Genomic DNA, 15,526 nt, shown 5'->3' on the forward strand with positions numbered 1-15,526 from the left:
ACCAAGACACGTCTTCATAAAGCTTATTATGGGGGTCTTATTTACAAGGGCATTGATGTCTTTAATGCATCTCAGTATTTACTATTATCCAGCTCCAAGCAGGATTTTAGAGGGATTTTGTTTTCATTTGTAGGTCACTACATTTGTAAGACTCCTTTACAAATTTTTCCAGGAGCAGCCTGACCAGCCCATTAGTTAAACAACAGTACTCCTTTGTTTTTACGATTAAAAAAAAATTAAAGCTGTGATACTTTTGCTTTTTCCTTTAAGAGAATTCAAGGAAGTTCAGCGGGCGCTAAATGCCAGTAAAGGGGGCTATGCAACTGGCAGCTTAGGGAATCCAAAGGTAAGAGTTGCCCTTAATTCACTTGGGTTTTTCTCTTAAAAACCATATGGGCTGTGGATGGAATGGGAGCCTTTCTCTCTCTGCCATGGATGACCTGGCCCGAGAGAGGTTTGTCACAACCCGAATTTTACATTCATTTCTTTGGTTACCTAAGGATTGCCCATTTCTTGCCATTTATCTTGATATATTATGAATTTCAGGTCTGTTGAAGAGGTTGCTAACATATGAGATAAAGATGTGTTTCTTGGAACCTGAATATATAGCCCAGGGGTGCATTCGGCCTTTATCTGTGAGTAGAATTCTCATTAATGCAAATGAGGAGCAGATGCGCCAAACGGAGAGGGAGGAGGAGCTGGCTCCTACTTTGCAGCCTTCTTCTTATGTCTTTCTTTAGGCTCTTTGACCACTGATTGCATATTGCCTTTTATCATAGTTGGGCTTGTGTAAGGCTCTTGGTTTTCCTAACAGACTCATCACTCTAGAATTTTTGCCTTTGAGGGAAGAAGAGAGAAATTCTAGGCAAGCGCTCTCCCCTGGGTGACACAGTTTTGTCTGTCTATGTCTGGATTGTCCACGAAGGAAGACTACTGGGATCCATTCGGCTTACCACCATCCGGCATCTTTTCCTGGGTTTCTTTAGGGCCCAGCATGCTTGTTGTGCTAGGGTGATTGCTATTCTTGGAACGTCCTTCTGATCAACAGTCGTTGTGATGCTGCCAGCGACTTGATGTCTGGCTTCCCGATGTCCATTCCTCATTTGTTAAATGAGGGGTTGGGCTGATTGACTCTGTGGGCAGCAGGAGTGCTCTTCGTGACAACATCGGCGTGCCCTCTCTGTGGCAGCAGAACCCAAGCCCTGGCTGGTCCGAACAAGTCTGAAGGTCTGAGGCTTGCTGAGTTCGGAGAGGCCCATCATCGCTTCTCCAGCTCAGAGTGGCATGCAGCTCCCAGCAAGCTCCCAAAGACCATCTCCTAAGGTAGAGAGGTTGCTGTTTGCATCAGTGGAGGGAATGCCGACCAAGTCATAAATCCTTGTGGTGTTGAAGAAGTGTGTGTTAGATGATAAGTTCACTAGGAATTTAGGGGTAATGTTTGAGACAAATCCTTTACTAGTGTATCTTGATTCATAAGTATAATGAAATGTGAATAAACGTTGCTTTCAGACAAAATGGTTAGACAGGCTGGAACATTCCCAGTTCACTGCTATTCCTGAGAATCTCCCACAGGTCCAAGAAGTCTTGAAGCTAGTGGCTGGGAGAGGGCTGAGGCTTCTATTGCATTGGGTTGCCCTGCCTCCTTATAAGACACATTCATTTGACAAGCTCAAAATGGAAGCCACTTTGTGCGCACAGGCATCACAGGGAGGCGGCATGAAACTCAAGGACAGTGGGAGAAAAGGTAGCGTGGGTTCCTGTCGCTAGAGTAAGTTATTTTTATCCTTAAAATCAAAATGTGGACAATTTTTCAGAACTATATTCCCTGGACCAGGGGTGATATGGGTACAAAGGCATACTGCTAGCTGACTGCTGGATCTCTCCATCTCCACGTCTGTCCCCCAGTCGCCATCAGGCCAATGTGTCCAGGGTGGAGTTTGGGATCTTCCCTCCGCATCTCACACCCAATTCTGCCTCCTACCACTCCCCTAAGCTTAGAATCTCAGGACCTTCTCTGACTTTTCCCTCTACTGTCCCATGCCTCCAGTCACTGGCCAAGTCCTGTTATTTCTTCTTCCACACCTACCTTGCCCCCTCTTTTCCCACTCCTGTTGTGCCTCCATCTCTTTTCACTTCTTATTTTACAGAAGGAACTCCCAAACCACCTTCATGCCCTCCTCAAAGGCTCTCCTGTGCGATGGCAGCCAGATGGTGCAGTGGAGAGATGCTGGGACTCCAGGAAGATCTGAGTTCAAATCTGGCCTCAGACACTTCTGAGCTTGTGACCCTGGGCAAGTCACTTCACCCATTTGCCTCAGTTTCCTCATCTGTAAAATGGGGATAGTAATACCACCTACCTCTCAGGGTAGTTGTGAGGCTCAAATGAGATAATACTCATAGTACTGCACTCTTAGTACAATGTCTGGCATATAGTAAATGCTAGATAAATGTTAGTTATTATTATTATTATTTATTATTATTATTATTATTATTATTATTATTGTTATCCTTTACCTTGTTGCTTCATGACCTGCTATGATCATGTCCCTCTCGGTCCAGACACCTTCAGTGCTTCCCTCGTCCTTCTCAAATACATCTTGAGCTCCTGTTCTCCACATTCGGGGCCTCCGTGATCTGACCACCTACCTGTCCAGCCTTCACCCTATGCTCTGTACTCCAGTTAGTCAACATTCCAACCAAGCTGGACTGTCCTCCATCCCCCTCCAGGCCTATTCTCGTCCCGTCCTTTCCACTTTCTTTTGTCCATATGTCTTACCTGGAAGGGCCACTCTCCCAACAGTCTTAGTCTGTTGACCTTTCTCCTCCCAGTCAAAGCCCAGTGAAGTTTCTGCTCCCACCATGAAGTCTTCTCTGTCTGCCTTTTCCTCCCTGTATTTCTCACACTCATTTTCCTGCACATCTCCTGTGTTCGGATCACATTCTGCCTTGTATTACTGTGTATGGGGTTCTTCCCCAACCCCTATTAAATTGTACGTGCCTTGAAAAACAATGTTCTTTCTGTCTGGTACGAGCCTACCGTTCCCGATTTATTTTATGTGACTCCCCTTTATGGTTCTAATCATTCTGGCTGACTCGTCGCTGAACTCTGTTCCTTCTCTGTGGTTTGATTACCACCCTGTGAATGGGCAAAGGGCTCAGCATCCCTGCTTTCAGCTTCCTCTCCTGTAAAGTGACAGCCCTTCCTGTGTGCAAGGTGGATCTTGTGAGCCAATCTTCATGGCTGTGCGGCATCCCCTGGGCCTAGAATGTATTCCCTTCCCAGCTTTTGCCTCCCAGAATCCCTTGCTTGCTTTCAGGTTTGTCTCAGGCAGCACCTGTAACAGGAAGCCTTATTGGATGGACTGAGCTGTTAGTGTTTGCTCAGCTCCTCAAACTAAGTCATATTTACTTTTCTATCTAAATGTGGCAAGGCGCCCGGAGACTGTAAGTGACTTGAGGGAAGGAACAGCTTTCCTGTCACCTTTATATTCCTAATGCCTGGTACAGTCCCTTGCACCTGCAAAGAACAATCTTTGTGTGCCTAATTCCCAGTATATTAGCCTGCACATAGTAGGTGCTTAATATGTGTTTGTTGAACTCAATCACATCTACCTTATGGAATTGTTTGGAGGTTACTAGTTGTTAAAAACCTAGCTCAAGCAAATGTACTAGTTTTACTTGTATGAAGACTAATAATGAAAAAAGGGTCAACATTTGGATGCCAGATCCTGTAAGGGCCAGAGAGTCTTCTGATGTTATCTGTCAGACTTCTATCACATCCATTCTTATGCTGTCAATCATAACAAACATAATGCATTTTCAAATTAAGATCACAGCCAAGCCAAATGAAGAGTGTGTTGCAAATTTTCTGCAAGAAAAGGTTAAAATTATTCAAGAGAAAATTGAACAGAATGCTTCTGGAATCTTAGAAAATTCTTCTCTTCCTTATAGACAGTGTTCAGGTGTTGCTCATGTGTTTTTTCACAGTTGGAGAAGGCCAAAGTTTGCAGTTTGACAATTACATGTTGAACTGTGATGAATCACATTTGATTTTTTTCACTTGTAATTTTTACTAAATGTGTAATAGAATTTCTAGATGCCCGCCCCGCAAACAAAGCAAACAAAATACGCCAACTCACTGCATCATCGCTATGCCAAGATATGAACAAAAATTTGTCGTGGAAGCCTGTTAATACAGCATTATTAGAGAGTTTGTTCCTATGGAGTATATACCTTATGTTTCAGTTTTCCGTATGTGATTATATGGTACCAGGAAATGGGGACTTACTGATTTATGTTCTCTTCTGGGACTATTTCCAGTTTATCCTGTATGTATCTCCTTTCTGTATAATTGTGTGCATGTTGTCTCCCCCATTAGACTTTAAGTTACCTGAGGGTAAGAGCTGCGTTTTGCCTTTCTTTATATTTCTAGCTCTTAGCACAATGGCAGGCACATAGTAGGTACTAAGTTAGTGCTCTTTTATCAAGATTTATCTGAACTTTTTTTTTTTTGGTATTTTTCCTTGCTTTTCAAAATGAAAGGTGTTGATTCCCAGCTTTGTGCGGTCTTGTGGGGCCCAATCCTTGCTGAATTGGTTTGCCCCTTCCAGCTGTTAGAGTCACAGAGACAGTTTCCTTATCTGTAAAATGGGAATAATAATAATAGTGCCTACCTCTCAGGGTCATGAGATGAGATGAGATATTAGCACAGGGCCTGGCACATAGCAAGGGCTACATAAATGTCACGGATTATTGTTATTAGTCTTTTTGCTTTCCTGGTAGTCGGTAAAAGATGGAGAAATGTCCACACTTTGAAGTTCTTTGCTTTCCGGGGTGCCGTGTTTGAGGTGTGGTCAGTTACGCGTCATTGCTCACTGCCAAAGTTGTCCTCTCCCCAGTCCTTCCTCGTGTGCCATTCCCCTTCTTGAACTTCCTGCTCACCACTGTTCCAGGTGCAGGAGCTTTGTTTGGCTTATTCCCCCTCCCCAAAGGCCTTAGCTTAGCTCAGCCTTCCAGCAAAAGGACCCTAGTCCTGTAGCAGGAGTACAGGAGTGATGGACCAAGCCATGATCTTGAGTGTCCAGAGACCCAAGCTCGAACCCCTGCCCTGCCCTGTGTGACCTGGGACAAGGTGACTAGTCGCTGAGCTGTAGTTTTCTCCTTCATCAAATGGGGTCGTGATGCTCGCCAGGTTATTGTGAAGAAATCGCTTTGTGAACTTCAAAGCCCCATGTAAAGTGTTATTGAGACAAAACACCACAAGCTGTGCACATGGGCCCAAGTCCGAGGTAGGTTCCAGGAAGCTTTCCTTCCTGGTTCTCTCTTTGTCTCAACTTCCGTGACATGGACACTCTCTGTCGAGGCTTCCTATGCTCTCATCTCTTAATCGCCAAGTGTTCTAGGTATGTTTCCTTAGGGACCCAGACCTGCACACCTACACCGCAGTTCTAGTGGGGACTCCATCTGTACCGTCCCAGGCCGCCATGGTATTAAATACTGTCCCTCCCCTGCCACAGTCCAGCCAGACCTGCCTCCCACAGGGCATCCTACTTCCCACCGTACCGTTGCCTAAGCATCCTCGGTGCCCAGAATCTCCTCTACCTCACCTTTAACTCTGGGAATCCTGAGATTGCAGCAGAGCTCAGCTTGGGCATCGCCTGTCACAGGAAGCCTTTTCTAAAGTCCTGCAGTCTCGTAGTTTCTTTGTATCTAATTTGCATTTAGTGGCACATGACCTGGGAGCACGTGAGGTCCTTGAGGGCAGGGATTGTTGCATTTTTGCATGGTCTCTACAGGGCCTAGCACAGGGCTGGGCACATAATAAGGACTTAATAAATGCTCATTGATGGATTGCTGTGTTAAGACCAGAACCTTGTTCCTGAGACTTCTGTGTCGGCTAGAGCTTCATCACCAATGCTCCAAGATGTCAGAATTACCCTAGGGGATTGGATTTGGTACCAGCACAGTCGCTGGCTGGACCCAAGCTGAAGGCCTCCATGCCTTGTTAATCACCGATGGGGCAACTCGAACCCTCTGGGACCTTTTACCCACAGGCTCTTAATAGACCTCAAGATTGCCCAGGAATCTGCCACAGGACAGAACACTGCGTTACTTACAGCAAACGCCGGCTCCTACCCCACTAAAAATGTGTTTTATACTTAGAGCCCTGCACGTTTCTGCATTTGCTAGTACCTCTTTCTTTGTGCTCTTTTCTCCCCATAGTTAAATCAGATGGTTTTGTACTGGTGGTTCTTCCCATTTACGCTGGCGTGTTCTTGGTTCTGCAGCCTCCGCTCTGCATCAGTTCATGCAGGTCTCCCTGTGTGTCTCTATTCATCATTCCTCACAGCACAACAAGAGCCCATTACATTCATGCACCAGAGTGTGTTCAACCATTTCCAGGCCCGTGGGCCCTCCAGCACCTTGCTGCCACGAAGAGGCTGCTGTCACTACTGTGACTCTGGTGTTGTTCAGGACCTTCCTTCTTGTCAGTTACCTGCCAAAGAGAGCAGGATTTTAACTTGTTATTTTTCACAGGCATCCGGTGAAGTGAGCTGAGTGCGGGCATAGGGACATTTAAACTAGCCCCCGCGATGTCCACACATCAAGGGGACTGTCCTGGAGGAGCAGGAGGCCCGTGGGCGCTCCAGCCACCTGCTTCTTCTCTGTTTGGGGAAGTTACGCCGTGCTGCCAAATCCTTTCATCTGTTCATTTGCTCAAACAGAACAGTCTCCGAAGCCTTTCAAGACTGATTAACCTGCTGGCTGGGAGGATATTTTCTGTTTCTTCTGTTTTCTATCCTAGATGTCGACCTAACAGATGCAGCAAGAAGAGGCTCTAGCAGTTTGCCATGAATTTGGCTTAAAAAGAAAAAAGTCCTGCTTGGAAACGTGGAAAAAGAGAAGAAGAGGGCTGCTGTTTAGATGGGCAGCCCTGTCCTTGGCTCATTGGGGCAGTGGGCAGACTTCTGGGTGTGGCCCTCCCTGGCTGGGCCATCTCTCGAGTCACAGGCTGTGAGATCACCAAGGCAGGCCTTGCGGCCCCGGGGGGCCTGGCGCGGTGTCCGCAGCCTCCTAGTTGCTTAATAAATGCTTGTTGATTGCTTGATTATATTGCTGGAGAGAGGGCTTCCCTGTGCATCTTTTGCATCTAAGAATGAACAGTACCATAAAATGGAACTGAGGCCAAGTGTGTTTAGTGTTATTGGCCTCAGTTTCTCTGTCCTAGAAGAGAATACAGGGACCAGTTTAAAAAAACAAAGGAAAAACTGAAATTCACGCAACACTTTAAGCTTTGAATAAAAAAAAAATCATCCACTAGGCACTTACTGTGTGCAGTGTTTGCCCCATGCTTTCCTCAGTGCCAGGATCGCAGTCCCCATTTCAGAGTGACTTGGCCAAGGGCTGCACAGTGTCAGAACTAGAAGTCAATCCCACATCGACCCATCTTCTCCCTCTTCCGTCTTCTCTTCTGCTTGGAGCGACCGACCCAGGTCGCCATGCTCATGTTTGCGCTGTGTTTCTTAGCGTCGATGAGAGTGCAGGGCATGTTGGACATGCCAACCCCTCCCTCGCTGCCCATCAGACACCTTTTGCTTTATTCATGTTGTTTCTCAGGGAGGGTTACCCTTCACATGAGTCGCTGAGCTTGGTGCCTCACACTTAGTAGGTGCATAACAGTATTTATGGATTTGTTTTTAGTGAGCCTATTTCAGTTAATGACTGAGCTGTTTCAGTTACCAGATGGAAGCCCTTGACAAGCTTGGGAGAGTTTGCCTTGTTTATTTAGGGGTTTGGGGAATAAAGAGTTTTGCTTTGACCATAGGAGTGGCTTTTAACCAAGGGAATTTTGGCTAAGACCGAATCACAATAAATGCCACTTTTTATAGATTAAAACCACTCTCCTGTGACTAATAGAAAAGTTGAAAAATATATATGTTCTGGCAGTATTCTGATTACCTTGTAAATGTGGAAGAACTGAAACTTAAACTTAAGTTTTCCTTTTGCCCTTGAAGTATAAAAATTCTGTTATGGCTTTGGCATCTTCATTTCCTCCACTGCTGTGGGTTGGAAGTTCTCTTTGTCTCTTTCCTCTCCCCCGTTCTCTCTGATTGGTTGCCATTCCTGTCAGTTCTCACTTCCCAGCATCTCCCCTTTCTCTCGGGTCTTGTGGCTTCCGTGCTGGCTAGAGGGCTCATCACCTCCTGCCTGGCCTGGTGCCCCGCCTTCTGATGGAGATATCAGTTTCCCATCCTCCACATGGCTGCTGGAATCAAGCAAGGCTCCCACCTCTTACTCCCTCTGCTCAGAAGCCTTCAATGGCTCCCTGTTATCTTTAGGATAAAATGCTCCCCACCCCCAGGGGACATTTAGGGCCCCCCAAAACCTGGCTCCAGTTTGCCTCTGTAACCTCATTTCACACTCCCCCCCTTCACAAAATCTGTGTTCCAGCCAAACTGGATAATCCCCTGTCCTCTGATGGTGACGTGGCGTCTTCTGCCTCCATGCGTCTCTGTAGTCCTCTCACGCCTGGAATACGCTCCCTTCTGATTGCTACCACTTGGGGTTAGTGCGTCTGGGTAAAAATTCCTGATTCCCCCGGCTGATCCTCTTCTGTCTCCTGTCAAATATTCCTAGAGTTTTTGCTCCTGCTTCTTAACAGTCTGTGGATGTGTCATATACCTCCTGGTGGATTGGGAGGCATTGGAGGGCAGGCTCTCTGTCATTTTCATCTTTGTATTCTTCTTCCCAGGACCCTGCACACAGTAGATGCTTAATAAATGTGTGGAATTGAATGACTTGACAATTACTTTGTTTTGTTTATTTCCTGTTCCTTCAGGTCGAGACTTGATTTGTATCCAGTCCATGGATGGGATGCTCATGTTATTTGAACAGGAAAGTTACGCATTTGGGCGGTTTCTCCCTGGTTTCCTTCTGCCTGGCCCTCTCACTTACAGCTCCCGGACAGATTCCTTCATTACTGTCTCTTCCTGCCGCCAGGTTGAGAGTTACAAGTAAGTGTCCTTTGGAAGTCTCTGGAAGTGCTTTCAGGTGTATGCACTTAGGTGTTAATTAGGAGCTCAAATGGGTGATTGTGAGAAATGGCACATTGTTTTGGAGACTCAGCACTGCCTGTGTGTATAGGAAGACGAAGAAAGAATTGGGGGAGTCGGGTCTGGTGTAGATGTTGTTGCTTGAGTGAACTCAAACCAGGCTTCATGTTGCTGGTAAAGGGTTCCAGTGCCCCAAGGGGGCAGGGCTTCTTTTTCCTAAGGAAATTTTCCATTCTTTAATAAATTTTATTTGAGGACTTTTTTTTCCCTAGCTAGAACTACTGTATACTTCAGCAAATAAGGGGTCAGTAGTTCTCAGTGAAGAAAGACAAGGAAGGAAATACAGAAAAATCCAGGGAAGTAAAAAGCCATGTCACCCCCCCCCCATCTCTGGCCAAAAAAAGTAGCATTTTAGAGTGTGAAGGGTGGGAGGTGCAGCGTCACCCTCCCAGTGCTCCTCACAGGCACCAATGAAACGGGACTGATCTCAGCAATGCCTCGGGTTCCTAGTCTCGGCTTTGGCTCAGGAGGAGCAACGGCTGGCGGAGCTTAGGTCGGCTACCTCTAGCCCTTACAAAGGACCACCCAAGTCTAATGTGCAAATTCCTTAAAGTTTGAGAACATTTAGGGGCAAAAAGTGGTGCGTCTTCCCTCCTCAGGTCACATGGGGTGTGGAGCCCATCTAAATGCTCTGACGTTGGCTCCTGCATGGCGATGGTGCTGGACTGGTCATCAGCATAAAGATAGTCGCTTTGAGAGCTTGAGGGGATAGCCGTCCACCTGGCCCATGCCTGCTGAAGAGCTGAGCACGGCCGGCCAGGCCTGCTTTTCACTTCTCACACAGGGCTGGAATTTCTCTGTGCCAAGTGACTGTCTTGGCAGGGCTGCCCTCCCCAGTAACAATAGAAAGGCCTGAAGACTCCATTACTTCTGCTTTGAAATATGTGTGTTGGAATTAATTGGTAGTAGTTCCAGAAGTGATTGGATAAAGAAGTAATGTGTTAGTTTCCTTAATGTGCGGGTTTAATCTCACTGAAGCCCCCACTGTTCTTGGGGCCCAGCCTTGCCAACATTCCATTCCACTCAATTCATCTCCTTCTAGGAGGGAAACAAGGTACATTTTCTCCATTGGGTGACTTGGTAAAAATGCGTGGGAGATGGATTCTTAGGAAATGATAAAAAACCTGAGGGCTTCAGGGGCTGGATGCAGTTTATGATTTCATGTGTTTTTGTGTATGGGCCTTAGTGTTTAAAACATTAAGCTTACTTCATGATAACCACTGACACAGTTCCTTAGTGAGTGAAAAAGCAACATTTGCTCCTCTCGGCTGCCTCTGGTTTGCTGATTACTCACAACACAGGGCAGTCCAGGTCATCAGAATGAATTATTTCCCCGATATCTGTTTTTTAAAAATTTCATATTTCATTGCTGCTATAAGATTCTTATGCCCAAATGCAAAATGTCTGTGGGAATTGTGTGGTTGTTTGGGGAGCCCGGCATGTTGGGGGCGATATCTGATAGCCGTGGACTTTCCTTTCGAATGAGGAGGGAGCCCGATCACCTCATGCAGCCCCTTCACTGGACAGGTGAAGAAAGCGTGTCATGCTGAGCTTTGGAAGGTCTGGGGACTCCCTGCTTTTGGGGTTCCTGAGCAGTCACACTGAGTGGAAGGTTACAGCCTCACTGCTTCCCATTGATGCTCTTCCCTGTGACTTAACTTTATGTAGTTTTATAGCAGACATGCTGATGTGCTTCGGAAGGGAGAGTGCCTCCTGGTACCATGGAGCTGGGAATGGAGACCCAAGAGCTGCGCCATTTCTGTGCAGTGTGTTGCTGCTGTCTTCCTAGCCTCCATACTTGGAGGTCGTTTTTGGCTCGTTGGTCTTCTTTCCTGCTCGGCTCTGATAAGCCGTGCCGTGGAATTGGTTTCTGCATCCATCCATTCCTTCCCATTCCTGCTACCATCTGGGTTATGCTCCCATCCCCTCTTACCTCCTCACTGCTGTCCCAGTTCTTCCTCGTGCCCTCTGATCTCTCTGCCCTCAGGTCAGTCCCTCAGACAATGCCACACTTAGCCTATTAATCTCCTGCCCAAAGATTCCACTTGTTTCCATTTCCTTTGAGATAACAGCTGTGTTCCTCAGCCTGGTTTCTATATATTTTATCATCCAGACCTGTCCATCCATTCAGCATTTAGTGAACTCCTTTCATATGTAAATACTGTGGAAAGAGAGACAGCAATAAAAACAGCCCTTGTCCTCTGGGAGCTTCCATTTAATTAGGGACATAAAATATTCACATAGGTAAGAAAGTAAGCAAGATAGTGTGTAGAGAACAAGAGCCCTCCCAGCTGGAGGGATCAGGAAGAACGTTGTGTAGGAGAGGGCCCCTGAGCTGGTGAAGGAAGCCTGGTGGAGGCAGTGATGGCGTGTGTGTGAAGGTGGGAGGAAGGGAATGGTCAGTAAGCAGGGGGGGCTGTGCCATGTTGTGTGTGAAGGGGAAGGAGATGAAATCAGCCTAGAAAGGTAGGTGGGAGCAACATTGGGGGGGCAGTAAAGGTCAAGACTCATATATCCTAGAAGCATTAGGAAGATCCTTGAGCAGAGGAATTACAGTTGTGTGGGTGAGAGAGTAGAGAGACTGCATTCAGGGAGCCTAGTAGGACGTTATTATATTAGTGCAGGTGAGAGGAGACGTAGGGTGAATGTGGGCAGGAGCCGTGTGAATGGAGATGAAGGGACAGATGTGGATAATATAGAGGCAGAGTCAGTAAGAGTTACCTCAGCAAAAATGGGGAGATCCGGTGGAGCAGCAGGGGAAGGTAAGATAACGAGGTGGGTTTTTAAACTGTTGTTTGAGATGCTGGTGGGGCATTTAGAGGGAGATGTTTGGCATGCAGCTGGGGGTATGGGATTGGAATTCAGAACTGAGATCAGGAGGGATGTGTGTGTGTGTGTGTGTATTAGGAGGCATACATATACATACATGTGTATCTATCTACATGGTATACACACACATACACACACACACACACACACACACACACACACACACACACATATGGAGAAGGAAAGGGCAAACCACTGTAGTGTCTTTGGCAGGAAAACACCAAATGGGTCACAAAGAGTTGGACACAGCTGAAAATCACTCAACAACATATATGTATGTGTGTGTGTGTGTGTGTGTGTGTGTGTGTGTATGTGTGTATACATATCCATATATGTATGTCATCTAGAGACAGTATTTTAATCCTTGGGAATTGATGAAGTCGGCAAGAGAGTGAGGAGTATAGAGAGACAGGAGGACTCAGGGCAGAGTTTTGGGGGGGACACCCAGGCCTGGTGGACAGCAAAAGGAGGAAGCTCTGTCTAGTGCAGGGGATGGAGAAGAGGTCATCTGCGAGGGAGGAGGAGAACCAGGAAGGAGCAGAGTCACAGAGGCTGCGGCCAGTTGATGGCCAAGGTCAAGAGGCCTAGGAAGAGGGAGTCCAAGGAAACTCGCTCTCATGCTGAATGGGAAAGATGTCCTCGGTTACTTGGGAGAGTCATTTTAGTGGAGTAGGGGCTTGGGAGGCAGAATGCAGGGGATTGAGCAATGAAATGGAAGCAGTGAAGATGGACGCCTTTTTCTAAGCACTTGATGAGGTCCTGACCCATAGCTTGAAGGAGCGGCAGGGTCAGGTGATGGGTTGTTTAGGATTGGGGGGGGGCGGGCCACCCAGAGCCTGTTTGTTGGCAGCCAGGAAGACGCAGATGAGTGAGGAGACGTGGAAGATGGGAGGAGGGAGGAGTAACCTTGGCAGGCTTTCTGAGATGGGAGGACATGTACTCAGAGGATACGGTAGGGGAGGGGTCGGTCACTTTTTAGCGCCTGGTGCAGAGGAGGAGAAAATGAGAGATGCTGGAGGCATGATGAGGGCTGAAGAGAATGCTCATGGCGGATGGCCTCTTTTCCCAGTAGAGTAGCAGTTGTCTGCTGAGGAGAGATGGTCTAGGAAATGTGAGGAGACAGAAGAACTGTCAGCGGACCATGATAGAGAATCAATCGAAGAGGCGCCCAAAGATTTCCATGTGGAACTGTTTATTAAGGCGAGCCCAGCCCCTCGTGCTGTGCCCTTCTGCAGCAGCATGAGAGCTTGGGAGGCTTGGGGTTTGCTTGGCAGTAAGCAAACAAACCCCCTACCAATACCTACCTTTATTTCTGACTTCTTCACTCCCCCAAGCTCATGCCCATGTTGCCCTGTATTCAGTCCTGCCTCCCTGCGTTTGCTTGTGCTGTGCCTCCCATCTTTTCTGCCTGTTCTAGTCCTACCCATCTTTCAAGCTCCAGCTCTAGTCCCGTTTCCTTCTGGAAGTCTTCTATGATAACTCTATCCAAAAAATTCTGCTCCCTCCCTGAACTTCACCTGAAATTATATTGTACCTAATACTCATTTCTGAACTCCATAGGACTTAATCTTATGAGTAACTGTTTGCTGAGCCCATGGTCTGCCTTCCCAAGAGGACCTTAAGCCCCCTGAGGAAAGGGACCATCTTCTAAACTTCTCTGGGACTCTCTGCTGCATCTAACACAGTGCCAGAGCCAGACGGGGCCCTTCAGCCGGTATTTGTTACATTGCATTGGCAACCCTATTTAGCAGTGTAATACTTGGCTTGTTCCAAGTCGGCTCTGGGTTTTATAAAACAGTGACTTGATTTAAGCAGTCTGTCTTTTTCCATATGAGCTGTGGGATCAGTGCCTCTGCAGGGAGCACCCTTGTGGATGAGGACACAGATCCATTAAAGTCATAGGACCATAGGTTCAGAGCAGGAGGGAACGCAACATCCCTTCCTGGCTGTTCCTCTTATTTTAAAAGTGACAAAATTAAGGCTTCAATGAATAAGTAGCAAGGGTGAGATTTAAACCCAGGTCCTCTGATGCCAAATCCAGACACTTTTCCCCGCATCACATTTGCTCGTCTGCTGAAGTAAGGCTATCTAGAAGTAGTGTGGAAATGGTGCCTGTTGGAAATTGAGGCAAGGTGAGTGGAAGCCGCCATCTTGGTCGTGAATTATGGGCATGTAAACCAAAAAGGACTTTTTGTTACTGAAATCTCAGTGAAAGACTTTTTGTAAGTTTCACTTAGGAAGTTACGTACCCATAATTATGTTATTATTATTAGTTGAACTGAAAATACCAGTTCCCTGCATGCAGATTTTCTGTTTATCTCATGACACTTTCAGTTTTTGAAATGGAGACCCAAAGTCACCTCCACATCTTTGTGTGACAGACAGCTTGCGTTGGAAAATAAATGATTTGGGCTTTCTTACTTTTGAAATCTGTGGCATCTCGGTCCTGACATGCTGTTTTTATGCTGTGACATTGGGGAGCTCTAAATTATGGGGCAGCTTTTGGCCTCAGTAGCCCACAGTTCCTCTGCTTGGGGCTGGCTTGTCAGAAAACACTGCCATTCATCCTTGCCATGACTGTGTTTGTGGTTGGTGGGACCCTTCCCCAAAAACGTGTGCAGAGCTCTTTCATAAGTCATTCCCCACTGGGCCTCATTAGTCTTTCAGCCTTCTCCATGAGGGAGTTAAGAGTCTTCAGCTCTTATCCCTGAATGCTTTTGAGTGGTAAGGGGAAAAGAAAAGATTTAGTTATTTTCCTAGCATCTGAATTCCCAAGCTCTCTTGGAATTGTTTTTAAATATAAAATTAGACATAGATTTTTATATGTGTTATTAGTCATAGTCAAAAAGAGGTCAGACAGCAAGAATTGCAAAAGAGATGCTGTTGTCAATTTGTCATCATCTAAATTTACTGTTTGTTATAGTTAAGCTATAAAATCCTGTTCTGATTTATCTTCCGGGAAGAGAAATTGATCTGGGCTTGGAAAGCAGGACTGCCTTTTGGCTGTGGCTCCAACTGGACTTGGGATCTTGATGAGGCCACTTTAGGGGCTTAACTCATTGAAATAATAACTCTTTGTATCTGCACAGAGAGTTTCTAAAAGCCCAAGGAGCTCTTAATTTTCAAAAACTTGTTCACTAGTCTTAACATCACCCTATGATGGGTCTATAGTTAAACTTACAGAATTTCTGAGCTGAAAGGAGCCTCAGAGGCTGTTGGGTCCAGTGTGTCCCTTTATAACATGCCCAGTGCCCGTAAGTGGTCATCCTACTTTGGCCTGAGGGCATCCCTAACTTCTTGAGGCAGCCCAAAGGATTAGAGAGGATTGTCATACATGAAGCCCAAACCTGCCTCTTTCAGTCTTTACCCGCTGTAGCTGGTTGTGCCCTCTGGGCCAAATAGAGCAAGTGTGACTTCTAGACATGGCAGCCCCTCACATACCGGAAGGACAAGGTCAGGTCCTTGCTATCTTTTCTTCTCCAGGTCAGATAGCCACTGTTTCTTCAATTCATTCTCCTGCAGCACGACCTTGAGGACCTTTGTCATCTTCCCTGCCCTCTTCATGTGCTATTCAGCTTATTCAT

General features: G+C 46.5%; 1 protein-coding gene across 5 annotated transcripts in view; it reads left to right on the forward strand.

The window, feature by feature from the left end:
- The window catches only part of BBS9 (Bardet-Biedl syndrome 9), a 372,846-nt gene that overhangs the window by 80,788 nt on the left and 276,532 nt on the right, over nucleotides 1-15,526 (forward strand). For all 5 annotated transcript variants that reach the window (XM_078152100.1, XM_078152102.1, XM_020969068.2 and 2 more), the window contains one exon: nucleotides 8,840-9,014. In XM_078152100.1, the coding sequence (XP_078008226.1) occupies nucleotides 8,840-9,014 (175 nt within the window). The remainder of the gene's footprint in view (nucleotides 1-8,839; nucleotides 9,015-15,526) is intronic.

This window comes from Phascolarctos cinereus, unplaced genomic scaffold (assembly GCF_003287225.1).
Source record: "Phascolarctos cinereus isolate Bilbo 61053 unplaced genomic scaffold, phaCin_HiC Scaffold_4;HRSCAF=312, whole genome shotgun sequence".
Lineage (NCBI taxonomy): Eukaryota > Metazoa > Chordata > Mammalia > Diprotodontia > Phascolarctidae > Phascolarctos > Phascolarctos cinereus.